The sequence below is a fragment of the Pan paniscus genome, chromosome 21 (genome assembly GCF_029289425.2).
Source record: "Pan paniscus chromosome 21, NHGRI_mPanPan1-v2.0_pri, whole genome shotgun sequence".
NCBI classification, from domain to species: domain Eukaryota; kingdom Metazoa; phylum Chordata; class Mammalia; order Primates; family Hominidae; genus Pan; species Pan paniscus.
In genome coordinates, this window is record NC_073270.2 from 40,715,860 (window position 1) to 40,728,643 (window position 12,784).

The 12,784-nt window shown below is 57.4% G+C and overlaps 1 protein-coding gene across 3 annotated transcripts in view; it reads left to right on the top strand.

The window, feature by feature from the left end:
• Window positions 1-12,784, top strand: part of MYH7B (myosin heavy chain 7B) — a 46,688-nt gene that overhangs the window by 27,170 nt on the left and 6,734 nt on the right. For all 3 annotated transcript variants that reach the window (XM_034947562.2, XM_008957218.5, XM_055104980.1), the window contains 18 exons: window positions 1,715-1,738; window positions 1,877-1,969; window positions 2,089-2,152; window positions 3,184-3,282; window positions 3,970-4,073; window positions 4,233-4,371; window positions 4,643-4,761; window positions 4,851-5,000; window positions 5,180-5,350; window positions 6,807-6,986; window positions 7,081-7,213; window positions 7,301-7,377; window positions 7,805-7,892; window positions 8,071-8,188; window positions 10,163-10,286; window positions 10,396-10,532; window positions 11,246-11,501; window positions 12,433-12,675. In XM_034947562.2, coding sequence (XP_034803453.1) covers window positions 1,715-1,738; window positions 1,877-1,969; window positions 2,089-2,152; window positions 3,184-3,282; window positions 3,970-4,073; window positions 4,233-4,371; window positions 4,643-4,761; window positions 4,851-5,000; window positions 5,180-5,350; window positions 6,807-6,986; window positions 7,081-7,213; window positions 7,301-7,377; window positions 7,805-7,892; window positions 8,071-8,188; window positions 10,163-10,286; window positions 10,396-10,532; window positions 11,246-11,501; window positions 12,433-12,675 — 2,319 coding nt within the window. The remainder of the gene's footprint in view (window positions 1-1,714; window positions 1,739-1,876; window positions 1,970-2,088; window positions 2,153-3,183; window positions 3,283-3,969; window positions 4,074-4,232; window positions 4,372-4,642; window positions 4,762-4,850; window positions 5,001-5,179; window positions 5,351-6,806; window positions 6,987-7,080; window positions 7,214-7,300; window positions 7,378-7,804; window positions 7,893-8,070; window positions 8,189-10,162; window positions 10,287-10,395; window positions 10,533-11,245; window positions 11,502-12,432; window positions 12,676-12,784) is intronic.

A 12,784-nucleotide genomic window follows, 5' to 3' on the forward strand; every position in this document is an offset into this window, starting at 1 on the left:
GGGTTGGCAGGGCAATTTTGTGCCTTGTGATTTCTGTACAGTTTTTGGAAATTTCTGAAACAATGGGGCCAAGTTTTTTTGTTTTTGTTTTTAAGGCATAACATTTCATCCCTAGCCTTGGGGCCAGTTGTTCAGAGCCCTGTGGCTACCCTTAGATGGGCTGCCTTTTTCCAGAAGCCCGAGGCCTCCCTCCCCACCCAGTCCCTGCTCCTGGTCCTGTTGAGCCTTGCTTTATTCTGGGTGTTTTTCTTGTTTTTCCCCCGTTTTCTTTCTTTCTTTTCTCTTTTTTCTTTCTTTTCTCTTTTTTCTTTCTTTTCTTTTCTTTTCTTTTTCTTTTTTTGCCTTTTCCTTTTTACCCATTTGATTGTCTTGATTTTTGATTTTCATTTCAGTTTTGTTTTGTTTTGTTTTTGCTGTTGACTTTTTGGTCCTTTTTCCTCCTTCCCTTTCCTGCCCTGTCTTCCAAATCCCTAAAAAGGTCTCTGGGGACGTAACAGAAAGTTGGGTGGGTCAAGTGACAGGTAAGAGATGTCAGGGAGAGGCCAGAGCTGGCAGGGACACAGCTGGAAGGGCAGAGGAGCACCTGGGCAGAAAGGAGCTGGGACAGTGGAGCCCAGGGGAGAGGGTCGGGCAAGGGAGGGGTGGGAGAGGCTGCCCGCAGGAGCCATGGCTGCAGGAACTTAAAAGATTGATCAGCTCCCCTTACCTTGGCCCCAAATTTGGCCAAACGGGCTAGAGAGAGCCCTGCACAAAAGCACTGGATGGGAGTGTATTGGGGGGTTCCACCTCCCCTGCCCAATGTCCCTGTGGGTATTTTAACTCTTGGGCTCCCTGGAGGTGAATGAATGACCACAAAGTCCGTGGTGGTATATCTGTTCCCTCCAGAATCCATTCCTTCCCTTCTCTCCCTTTCTTCCTTGGCTCCCAGCATCCGGAGTAGGGAAGAGAAGGAAAGGAAAAGGAAGGGAAGGTGAGGATGAGGTTAGGATGGGGAGAAGGAGGATCTGCTCAATTCAGTTAGTCCCCCTGGGTGACACACAGGACCGCTATGGCGTCCAGGAGGCAGGATGCTGGGCACCTGCCCTGCTGCTCCTGACTTGCTGTGTGGCCTTGAGCAGATCCACTCCCTGCCCAGAGCTTAGTCTCCTCATTTGCAAATTAGGGCTAATAATGGGCACCTGGCAGGGCCTTTGTGCGCACTGGTAGGTATACAGGCAGACAAACAATGAAGACACACCCAGTTGCATTACAAAGGAGAGGTGTGTAAGTCATAGTGGGAGGTTAGGGCAGGAAGGTTCAGACCAGGAAGAGGTCTATTCCAGCTTTGGAGCAGCCAGGAGGCCTTCCTAGAGGAGGGGGCACTTGGGCTGGGCTCTGGAGGGCCCTAGATTTTAGTTGGGAGGCCCCTGGGGCTTGGAGCAGGGCCACTGCATGGAGACTAGAAAATGAAGGGAGGCCAGAGGCCGGGCTGGGGCAGAGGAGGCTGCAGGTGGAGACTCTGGCTGGGGCTGTGCCACTCCCACTTTCCAGCATTTTGCCTCCTAACAGCTGCAGGAGGGTCAGGCCGAGGGGCTGAGGGTGGGGGCCATGCATTCCGGTGACTAACTCCACCCCCCTGTCCTGCTGCCCGCTGCCTCCCGCTGATACCCTGCCCCACCCCGCCCTTCCACCCCGGAGGCCTGGCCCTCTAATGTTGTCTGTCTTCTTCCCCCAGCAATTTCTGGCAACAAAGACGGGGGTGAGTATGGGGCCAGTGTCAATGGGGCAGCCCTGGGGGTACCCCCTTCCTCTGCACAACAGAGGGGCCATGGGTGGCTCTGGCCTCCCGGTGGGTAGGCACCAGAACTGACAGACCCCCTCACCCCCACCGCCCCAGGGCACACTTGAGGATCAAATCATCGAGGCCAACCCTGCCATGGAGGCCTTTGGCAACGCCAAGACCCTGAGGAATGATAACTCCTCCCGCTTTGTGAGTGGCTGAGGTGGGAGGGGTGGCGGGGATGCCGTAGGCCACCAGCGGCAGGTCGGGCACAGGTGGGGACAGTGCTGGCTGTGCCCCTTGGCTGAGGGCTGCCCCTCTGCCCACAGGGCAAGTTCATCCGCATTCACTTTGGTCCCTCTGGGAAGCTGGCATCCGCGGATATTGATAGCTGTGAGTCAGCCCCCTGCGGGCGGTGCAGGGGAAGGAGGCCTGAGCCCGGTCACCCCAACTCGGCCTCTGTCATCACGACTTCTGGGCTCCTGCCTGCTCTGGGCACTTCTCTCTACCCCCTGGCTGCTGCCCAGCTCAGGCCACCTCACCTATCACCAGAACATCATTCCAGCCTCTGCCTGGTCTCCAGCTTCCTCTCCTCTACGCGGCCATAGTTTTGCTGGTCATATCCTGTTCCTGCTTGAAAGCTTTCTCTAGATCCTGTCACCTGAGGATGGAGACCCAAATCCTCATTTGGCCAGTCAGGCTCCTGTGACTGCACCCCTAGCGTGTCCCCAGTCTTCTCTCTGGCCACCAAGAGGGCAGGCCTGGCCCACGGCCCTCCTGCCCCAGCTGCACAGCTACATGTAGAGTGCCCCATCCTTCCAGGCACCCCGCTGGGAAGTGCCCCAGTACCACCCAGCTGCACAGCTACACGTAGAGTGCCCCATCCTTCCAGGCACCCCGCTGGGAAGTGCCCCAGTACCACCCAGCTGCACAGACCCCAGGCGCCTAGGCCACACTCAAGGGGGCCAGGGACACAGAGGGGCCCCCACGTTGGCCACTCCCCACATTGGGCTGCATGGCTAGGTCTTGACAGATGAGCGCAGGCAGGCAGTGACGGGGACAGGGATAGGCTGTAATTCACACCCTGACCCCTACACAGACACACACGGAGGCTCGGCCACACACGCACACACGCTGACACACCAACAGATAAAAACCTGCACACGCAGACACCACACTCACCCCACACACACGCAAGGACACACACTGACCCATCTGGCCAGAGACACAGACACACAGGTACAGACACACGGCTCGTGTGATGACGCAGGCACAGGGGAGATGCCCTCCCCACACAAGCTGGCAGGTGCAGATGCAGCCCCCCTGCACACTCCCTGCCCACCTCTCTCCCTCTGCATCGCCCCCTTGGGATGTCCACTCTGGGGAGGTGTGGGAGATGGCAGGCCAGCGTCCCCTCTCCCCAGATCTCCTGGAGAAGTCGCGGGTGATCTTCCAGTTGCCTGGTGAGCGCAGCTACCATGTCTACTACCAGATCCTCTCAGGGAGGAAGCCAGAGCTGCAGGGTGAGGGGCAGTACGATGAAGGGGGTGGGAGTCAGAACCTGGAGGGGCTGCCTGGCGCTTCCTGGCCCCCATCAGGCCAGGCCCTGGTGGTCTTTCCCTCCCTGTCCTGGGGTCTGTGGCCTCTCTTCCTTCTTGGGACTTTTGGTTACTTTCCTGCTAGGGAACAGTCCTCTTAGCTCCAGCAACCTGCCAACGTGTTATCGCTGCCTCCAGGAGCCTAAGCCCTAAACCCCACTTGCTGTCCTGAGACTAGAGAGGTCCCACCCAGCACCAAGGCAGACTGATGACTGTCTAGGCCCAGCTCTCCTCTCTGGCAAGCCCCTTGAGGGCAGAGTCTGGTCTTCCCTGTGCGCCAGCATCTAGCATGGGATCTGGGCCAGAGGGGGCCATGAGCAACAGTCAAAAGATGAGTGAGACGTGGGGACTGTGGCTCATTCCTCAGAGAACCAGAAAAAGAAGCCAGGGTCAAAGTGAAGGCCAGGTCAGGGCCCCTCACTCTCAGTGCTCTCAGCCTTGGCGGGAGTGAGGATGAGAAACTTAGGCCCCAGATTGGGAGATGAGGTCCTCTGGGAGGGCCCTAGACTCCTGCTGGGCTTGCCCCCCCAGGACCCCCTATGCTGCAATTGTTGTGGGGAGAATAGCCGGTAAGCACTGCCTGACCCTCCCTTCTCTGCCCTGTGTCCCCAGACATGCTGCTTCTGTCTATGAACCCCTATGACTACCACTTCTGCAGCCAGGGCGTCATCACCGTGGACAACATGAATGATGGGGAGGAGCTCATCGCCACCGACGTATGAGCTCTGGTGGGAGGGGAGCCCTGTGGACGCCTGTGGTGGGATCGGGCAGCACTGCCGGTGCCCCCAGCTGCATGAATGGCCCCGGGGCAGTGCCTGGCTGGACCCTGGAGGAGCCCAGACCTCTCTGAACTCGCTTTCCCTGCCGCCCCCCAGCATGCCATGGACATCCTAGGCTTCAGCGTGGATGAGAAGTGTGCCTGCTATAAGATCGTGGGCGCCCTCCTGCACTTTGGCAACATGAAGTTCAAGCAGAAGCAGCGGGAGGAGCAGGCGGAGGCCGATGGCACTGAGAGTGAGGGGCCCTAACCTGGCCTTCAACTTGACCCAGACCTCAGCATCCTGTCCATGATGGTTAACCCCAACTCTTGTCCACAACCTTTAACCTCAGTCTTACCTGGCCCTGCCTCCTCAGCTCCAAACCCTTACCCTCCTGAGGCTTTGTTTGCTAGCCCTGAACTTGACCCCTCTTAACTTCCCTCTCCTAGCCCCAGGCTGAGGCAGTAGAGCCCCTGAGTGCGCATGGTGGTGTCCTCCTCCCTTACCCCACTCGTGTGCCCTGCCAGGTGCTGACAAGGCTGCCTACCTGATGGGGGTCAGCAGTGGGGACCTCCTCAAAGGCCTTTTGCACCCCCGGGTGCGTGTAGGGAACGAGTACGTGACCAAGGGCCAGAGTGTGGAGCAGGTGAGCTGCCTGCAGGCCAAACCCATGGGGGACAGCCGGGCAGGGTCCCCTCCTTGCCAGGTCCCAGCCCAGCCTCCCTGCACCTCCAGGTGGTGTTTGCTGTGGGGGCTCTGGCCAAGGCCACCTATGACCGGCTGTTCAGGTGGCTGGTGTCTCGGATCAACCAGACCCTGGACACAAAGCTGCCCCGGCAGTTCTTCATCGGGGTTCTGGACATCGCTGGGTTTGAGATCTTTGAGGTGAGGACAGGCCCTCACCTTGGGCTCTGTTCTCTCCAAGGTAGAGGACATGGGCCTGTGGGGGGGGGCAGAAGCCCTGGCCTTCTGCCTGGAAGTTGGGGGTGAACTCATGCCCCTCCCCGGGCCTCCCTTTCCCCATCTGCGAGAGGTCTGCTGAGCCAGGCCCCTCCCTCTTGTAGTTCAACAGCTTCGAACAGCTGTGCATCAACTTCACCAATGAGAAATTGCAGCAGTTCTTCAACCAGCACATGTTTGTGCTGGAGCAGGAGGAGTACAAGCGGGAGGGCATCGACTGGGTCTTCATCGACTTCGGCCTCGACCTGCAGCCTTGCATCGACCTCATCGAGAAGGTGGGTGCCGCGGCAAGGTCACTTTGAGGAAGGGAGGGTGTGTGTGGTGAGCAAGCAGGGATGGATGACCTGGCTTGCATGGAAGCCTGCAAGTGTGCATGGAAGCGTGTGACTGTGCGTTGCAGTAAGCATGCATGTGAGTGTAGTTGTGACAGCGTTTATGTGCTTGTGTGTGAAAGGGCACGTGTGTGAGTGGGTGTGTTGGAGTTGACCGTGAGTGAGCCTTGGTGAGTGTGTGAGCAGTATGAATGCATGCATCCCAGTACTGTGGACAACAGCTCCTCCTGGGTGCTCAGAATTCTGCAGCTCACAAGGCCCTATTTGCAGCCACAATTTCACTGGATCCCTAGAACTGCCCTGGGTGCAGGGCAGGGTGTGTTTCCTTGTTTTTGTGATTGTGGAACATTATGTATATTTACCCATTGTACAAAGAATGGAAGAAAGAAAATTTGAAAAATTGGCAGGGGAAAAAATGTTTCTCCCCATTCCTATCACAGCCAGTCACATGACACTTAGGTTCATTTCCTCGAAATCCTTTATCCCTTTTTTTTTTTTTTTTTGAGATGGAGTCTCACTCTGTCGCCCAGGCTGGAGTACAATGGCACCATCTGCGCCTCCAGGGTTCAAGCAATTCTTATGCCTCAACCTCCCAAGTAGCTGGGATTACAGGCATGCGCCACCACACCTAGCTAATTTTTGTATTTTTAATAGAGACATGGCTTCACCATTTTGGCCAGGCTGGTCTCGAACTCCTGACCTCAAGTGATCTACCCACCTTGGCCTCCTAAAGTGCTGGGATTACAGGCGTGGGCCACTGCGCCTGGCCTATCCATTTTCTTTTATAGACACAGATTTCATTTCATATCCTACTTTTTCTCTGAAAATGTATTTTGAATGCTGCTGATGGCAAGAGTAGTTCATGCAGTGGATGAGTTTCATACGATGCATTTCTGCAGTCCCCTACGGCTGGGCGTTTAGGTGATTGACAGCTTTTTAAATATTACGTCAGCACTGAAGACATTCATCTTCCCACTCTGCAGGTTAGAAGACTGAGGCTTAGTGATGTCGGAGGGCCCCACAGCTAGTGAGTGAGGAAGGCAAAATGTGAACTTGATGGCTTTTTTTTACTTACCCCATGTTTGTGTGTGACAGCCATGGCTGTGGCGGGGGTGAGAGTGGGTACAGAGATGCCAGCTTGGGTTTGCCATTGTTAGAAGTGAAGATGACACCTCAGTGCTACAGATTTTGCAGGAGGGGACTGGAGCCAAGCCACAAACTTTTCTCTGTTAGGAGATGGGTTCTTGGAGTGGGTGTGGTGTCTGGCCATCCGGGGAGATGGCTGAAGCTGGGGATCTGGGAAGGCTCCCAGAAGGGAGGTGGCCTGGGGAACCAGGGGTTCAGTCCTTCCAGGATGGACTGGCTTGATGGTGGCTTTTCAAGCTCGTTCTGTTCCCAGCCACTGGGCATCCTGTCCATCCTGGAGGAGGAATGCATGTTCCCCAAGGCCTCAGACGCCAGCTTCCGGGCCAAGCTCTACGACAACCACGCGGGGAAGTCACCCAATTTCCAGCAGCCTCGGCCTGACAAGAAGCGCAAGTACCAGGCCCACTTCGAGGTGGTCCACTACGCAGGCGTGGTAGGTGCTTGCTGGAACCCCAGCCCTCAGCCAGGCTCCTCCCGCCCTGCTCCAGGTCTCCCACCCGGGCTCAGCACCTGACTTGTCTCTCCAGGTGCCTTACAGCATTGTGGGCTGGCTGGAGAAAAACAAGGATCCCCTGAATGAGACCGTGGTCCCCATCTTCCAGAAGTCACAGAATAGGCTCCTGGCGACTCTCTATGAGAATTATGCGGGCTCCTGCTCCAGTGAGTACGGAGGGACAAGATCTCCGCTCTGACAGGGGCCCACAGAGCGACATTCCCTGGAGTGACCAGGCCCCTTGTCTCTATTAGCTGAGCCCCCCAAGTCTGGGGTGAAAGAGAAGCGTAAGAAGGCAGCATCGTTCCAGACGGTGTCCCAGCTGCACAAGGTAAGGCCCCATCTGGGAGACAGACCCTCCCTCTTGGCAGCCTCCAGCCCCGTCCTTCACCCCCTGCCCTGTCCCCTGTGCCTTGGGCGGGCAGCTGTTAAGACTTGCAGTGATGTTTAACTCCTCTCCACGTGAACATCACAGCAAGTCTGTGCTGCTTCCCGTCCCTACGCTGCCTGGGCAGGGTTTGTGGGGAAGGGGTGGGAGCCCTGGGGCTCTGGGAGGGACGGGGATTTGGCAGGGGAGTGAAGACTTTGGTGGTGGTGATGGGAGACAGCGAAGGGTCTCCCATTACCAGAATGAGAGTGAAAGAGTAAAAGTGCAGGGCACTTAGGGCCCTGCTCCCGTCTCGGTCCTGACCACTGCGGCATCCAATTCTGGTTCTCTGCCCCCTTTGTGCCTTTCCCTCACTCTTCCCCACTGCCAGGAGAACCTCAACAAGCTGATGACCAATCTGCGGGCCACACAGCCCCACTTCGTCCGCTGCATTGTCCCCAACGAGAACAAAACCCCAGGTAGTCACCCAGGGCTGGCCTGGCTGGGGCCGGGAGGCATCATGGGAAGGCGACAGGGCAGAGGCCGGGAGGCTGAGTACATCTTCCCCCTCACCTCGCAGGGTCTCCACTGCTGCTTTTTCTCTGGGGCCTGCGGGTGTGCCTGTTGACCTCTGACCTTTTCCCCTCTCACGTCCAGGGGTCATGGATGCCTTCTTGGTGCTACACCAGCTGCGCTGCAATGGGGTCCTGGAGGGGATCCGGATCTGCCGCCAAGGGTTCCCCAACAGGCTGCTCTACACCGACTTCCGGCAGCGGTGGGTGACCCCTTCCCCCTGCCTGCTGCTCCAGGTGGAGGCCTGAGGGGCTGGGCAGGACACACACATCAGAGCCCAACAGACGGTCCCCTGTCTGGAGGGGGAAGCAGGGACTGTGAGGGGCCTGGCCAGGTATCCCAGCAAGACACGGGGGTGGCTCAGACCTGGCCGGGGACTTGGGGAGAAGTGAATAGGCTTGGGGCAAATAGTGGAGGTGGAGCCTACAGGCCTCGCTGATAAGCTGGACATGGAATTCTGGATGCAGAAAAGACAAATGATTTCTAGTTTTGGGAGTGAGCAACCTGGGAGCTACCAGTGGTAGATTTACTGAGCTACAAAAACAGGGTTTTTTGATTTGGAGGAGAGGTGAAGGGATACTGGTTTGAGCTCTGTTTTGCGTGTATCAGGTTTGAAATGCCTCCAACAGACATCCTAGAAAAGTCATGGGGGAGATTGGGATTATCAGTCTGGAGCTCAGGGCAGCGGGCAGAAAGGATGCAGATTTGGGAGTTGAATGAGAATCACGTGGACGAGGCTTCATGAGACGCCTGGCACATAGCAAGCACCTGGGCAGTGCTGCCAGCTCCTCCCCGTTCCCTCAATGGGCAACAAGCATCCATCGTTCCTTCTCCCTCCAGAAGTCATGGTGTCATCCACACTATCCTTTGTAAACAGAGGTTCACACAGATACCATACACGCACACACACGCATGGTGCTGTGACCTTGTTTTTTCTAAGTCTGGCCTGGAGATCGTTCCTTATCCCCAGGCATATGCCTGCCATCGTCATCCATTTTTCTTGGCTGTGAAACATCTCACAGTCTGGTGGACTGCATGCTTTCTTTAATGAGTCCCCCTCATGAGGGGCCTTCACAGCGTGGCTGTAGCCCACCTGACCCACACAGCCCTGTGCACATGTGTCCACTTAGAAGTGGGCAGGCTGGGAGCCCTGGCTCTTTTGCATTAGAATTTTCCCCCAAATGGGCTGGGCGCGGTGGCTAACGCCTGTAATCCCAGCACTTTGGGAGGCCGAGGCGGGCGGATCATGAGGTCAGGAGATCGAGACTATCCTGGCTAACACGGTGAAACCCCATCTCTACTAAAAATATAAAAAAATTAGCCGGGCGTGGTGGCGGGAGCCTGTAGTCCCAGCTACTCGGGAGGCTGAGGCAGGAGAATGGCCTGAACCCGGGAGGCAGAGCTTGCAGTGAGCCGAGATCGTGCCACTGCACTCCAGCCTGGGTGACAGAGCGAGACTCCGTCTCAAAAAAAAAAAAAAGAATTTTCCCCCAAATGTTTCTTCAGTGATAGGGTACAGCATGTCACCTTCTACTAATATTTTTTGCCTTTAAAAAAATTTTAAAAATAGTGCATGCCTTCTGTAAAAAGCCTCTTTAAAAACTTAATGAATGCATTTAAAATCCCCCCAAGGTTGTGTTTTTTTTTTTTTTTGAGACGGAGTCTTGCTCTGTCACCCAGGCTGGAGTGCAGTGGCAGGATCTTGGCTCACTGCAACCTCTGCCTTCTGAGGTTCAAGCGATTCTGCAATTCTTCTGCCTCAGCCTCCCGAGTAGCTGGGATTACAGGCACCCGCCACCATGCCTCACTAATTTTTGTGTTTTTAGTAGAGAGAGGGTTTCACCATGTTGCCCACGCTGGTCTTGAACTCCTGGGCTCAAGCAATCCACCCGCCTTGGCCTCCCAAAGTGTTGAGATTATGGGCGTGAGCCACTGCGCCCAGCCAACCCCCCAGGGATTTTAAGTGGAGTATCCCTAGTGTCCCAGTGTGGTGACGCATCCCTGGCCCCCTTGTTTGGCATGTGCCCTGCTGGAACCTCTGCACCAGCCTCGGAGAGGCCCAGGAACGAGTCCCCTGCTACCCACACGAGCCTCCTCAGTCCCTGACTTCCCCATTCTCAGTGGCCTGTGCCCCATACCCAGCCCTCTCCTGACCAGCTCTGCCCTCCTTTCCCAGGTACCGTATCCTGAACCCCAGTGCCATCCCGGATGACACCTTCATGGACAGCAGGAAGGCCACAGAGAAACTGCTGGGCTCGCTGGACTTGGATCACACCCAGTACCAGTTTGGCCACACCAAGGTCGGGGCACTGTGGGATCAGGGCTGGCCATGGCTGTGGCGGTCACACTGGGCAGGGTTCATGCGGATGGTTGGGGGTTACCCTGGCTGTCTACCTCTCCACCCCCCAGGTGTTCTTCAAGGCTGGGCTTCTAGGCGTCCTGGAAGAGCTCCGTGACCAGCGCCTGGCCAAGGTGCTGACGCTGCTGCAGGCGCGGAGCCGTGGCCGCCTCATGCGCCTTGAGTACCAGCGCCTGCTGGGAGGCAGGTGGGTGTGGGAAGGAGGCTGGGGACAGAGTGTGTCCCCTGCCTCTCAGCTCCCAGACCCACTGGCTCTCCCAACCCTAACATGCTGCCCTGTAGTCAGATCAGCCCCTGTGGCTGGTTGGGGCAAGGTTCTGTTCTGTGTCCCCCAGCCTCCATTTCCCCACCTCAAAAAACGGGGTAGGGCACTTGCCTCTCCATTTCAGGACATCAGCGTGTGGCCCAGAGGGGTAGCGATGGCACCCAGTGTCTTCCAAGACTCTTGCGGGCCGGGCCCCAGGAAAGATACTTTCTCTGCATTATCAGTATCAGTATCAGGCAAGATACTTTCTCTGCATTATCCTGGTTAAAGCGCTGACGGTCCTGAGAAACAGGTGCTGTGATGGTCTCCACTCAGCAGAGGGGTGCCCGTGTCAGAGATCCAGAGCTAACTGGCATGTCAGCCCAGGCCGCTGACCCCAGAGCCCCATGGCTTAACAGCCCTGGTGTCTTCCGGGAATTGCAGAGGCCACCAGGACATGGGGGGCTCATGAGCCCCTTCACTGGAGGCAGGCCTGTGGGACTGTGGGCCTCCCCTCACCCTCACCTATAAAGCAGAGCTATCAGGAGCTACTCCATGAGGCTGCTGGGAAGGCAAAACAAGTGAACTGTGCCGAGTGTCACCATTTGTGACGGGCAGCACTGAGCCACCTTCACAGCTTGGCTGCCCCTCCCTAGGGATGCGCTGTTCACCATCCAGTGGAACATCCGTGCCTTCAATGCCGTCAAGAACTGGTCATGGATGAAGCTGTTTTTCAAGATGAAGCCGCTGCTGCGCTCGGCGCAGGCTGAGGAGGAGCTGGCGGCCCTGCGGGCAGAGCTGCGGGGGTTGCGAGGGGCGCTGGCTGCGGCCGAGGCCAAGCGCCAGGAACTGGAGGAGACGCACGTCAGCATCACCCAGGAGAAGAATGACCTGGCCCTGCAGCTGCAGGCTGTGAGTCAGGGTTCCCCTTGTGACCGGGCGTCCCCAGCCCCGAGTACCCCTGGCTGCTCTGAGGGATAGTACAGCCAGACCCATGGGGCTCAGGCCTTATGTCTCTCTGTTCCAAAGATGCCATGAGATGAGGCCTCCATGTCCCAGCCTCCCCACCCCAAGGCCTCGTCTGGCACGTTTCCTGGCACTCTCCCCTCGTGCCACCTTGGCCTCCCGCTAAAGCAGAGGAACCCCAGCTCCCCAGCTCTCCCCTCCCTGCAATCCCTGAAACCAAACAGACCCATGCTCTCTTCTCTGGTTAAGGGCCATGGGAACCCAGGTGGCAGGTAACAGGGTGATAGCCAGAGAGCACAGATCAAGGGTCTGGAATCTCCCCAGGTCCACAGAGCAAGCTTTCCTGCCTTCGGCACATGGCTTTGTGTATCAATTGTGTGCCAGGCTCAGGCTAGTGCAGGAGGAACGTTGGTGGGAAGACAGAGATGGCCCTGTGGTCACAAAACTCACCTGCTAGTGCAGGAGACTGTGACGCAGCTGGACAGTAAGGAAATGGGGGGTAAGGATACCTGAGCCCTTCCAGGGACTGCCTCCAGGAGCCCGTCCGTGGCTGTGCAGGGGCTGCTGCTGCTCACCCTGCCCCTCGGAAGGCCTCAGCCCAACAGCGGGGCAGTGAGCAGCGGGCTTCCCTCTCAGAACCCTTGTTTGGGCCTCACTCTGGGCTGCCCCGCACGTCTAACTTTCCCCTCTTAATGCTCTGGTGTGTCCCTCTGCGCCATTGCCCCTCCATGCCCAAGAGGGAGTCAAGACATTCCTGAGTTCTCAGAGCACAGCCGTTTGCTACAGAGGCAGTTTCCTCTCCAGGGCCTGGCCTGGTGTCTCTCTGCTGGTTTACCTGGCCCTCCCCCAACCCGGCCCCGTTCCGTGTGCCCTCCAGGAGCAGGACAACCTGGCAGATGCCGAGGAGCGCTGCCACTTGCTGATCAAGTCCAAGGTGCAGCTGGAGGGGAAGGTGAAGGAGCTGAGTGAGCGGCTGGAGGATGAGGAGGAGGTGAACGCTGACCTGGCCACCCGCCGGCGCAAGCTGGAGGACGAGTGCACGGAGCTCAAGAAGGACATTGATGACCTGGAGCTGACACTGGCCAAAGCTGAGAAGGAGAAGCAAGCCACTGAGAACAAGGTGTGGGCCGGGCCAGCTGTGGGGAAGGGCCCTGAGCCAGGGGCCAGCTTTGGGGCCAGGTGGCTGCAGGTCCCACCCCGGCTCTGCTAAGCCTCTGCTTTCTGGCCCT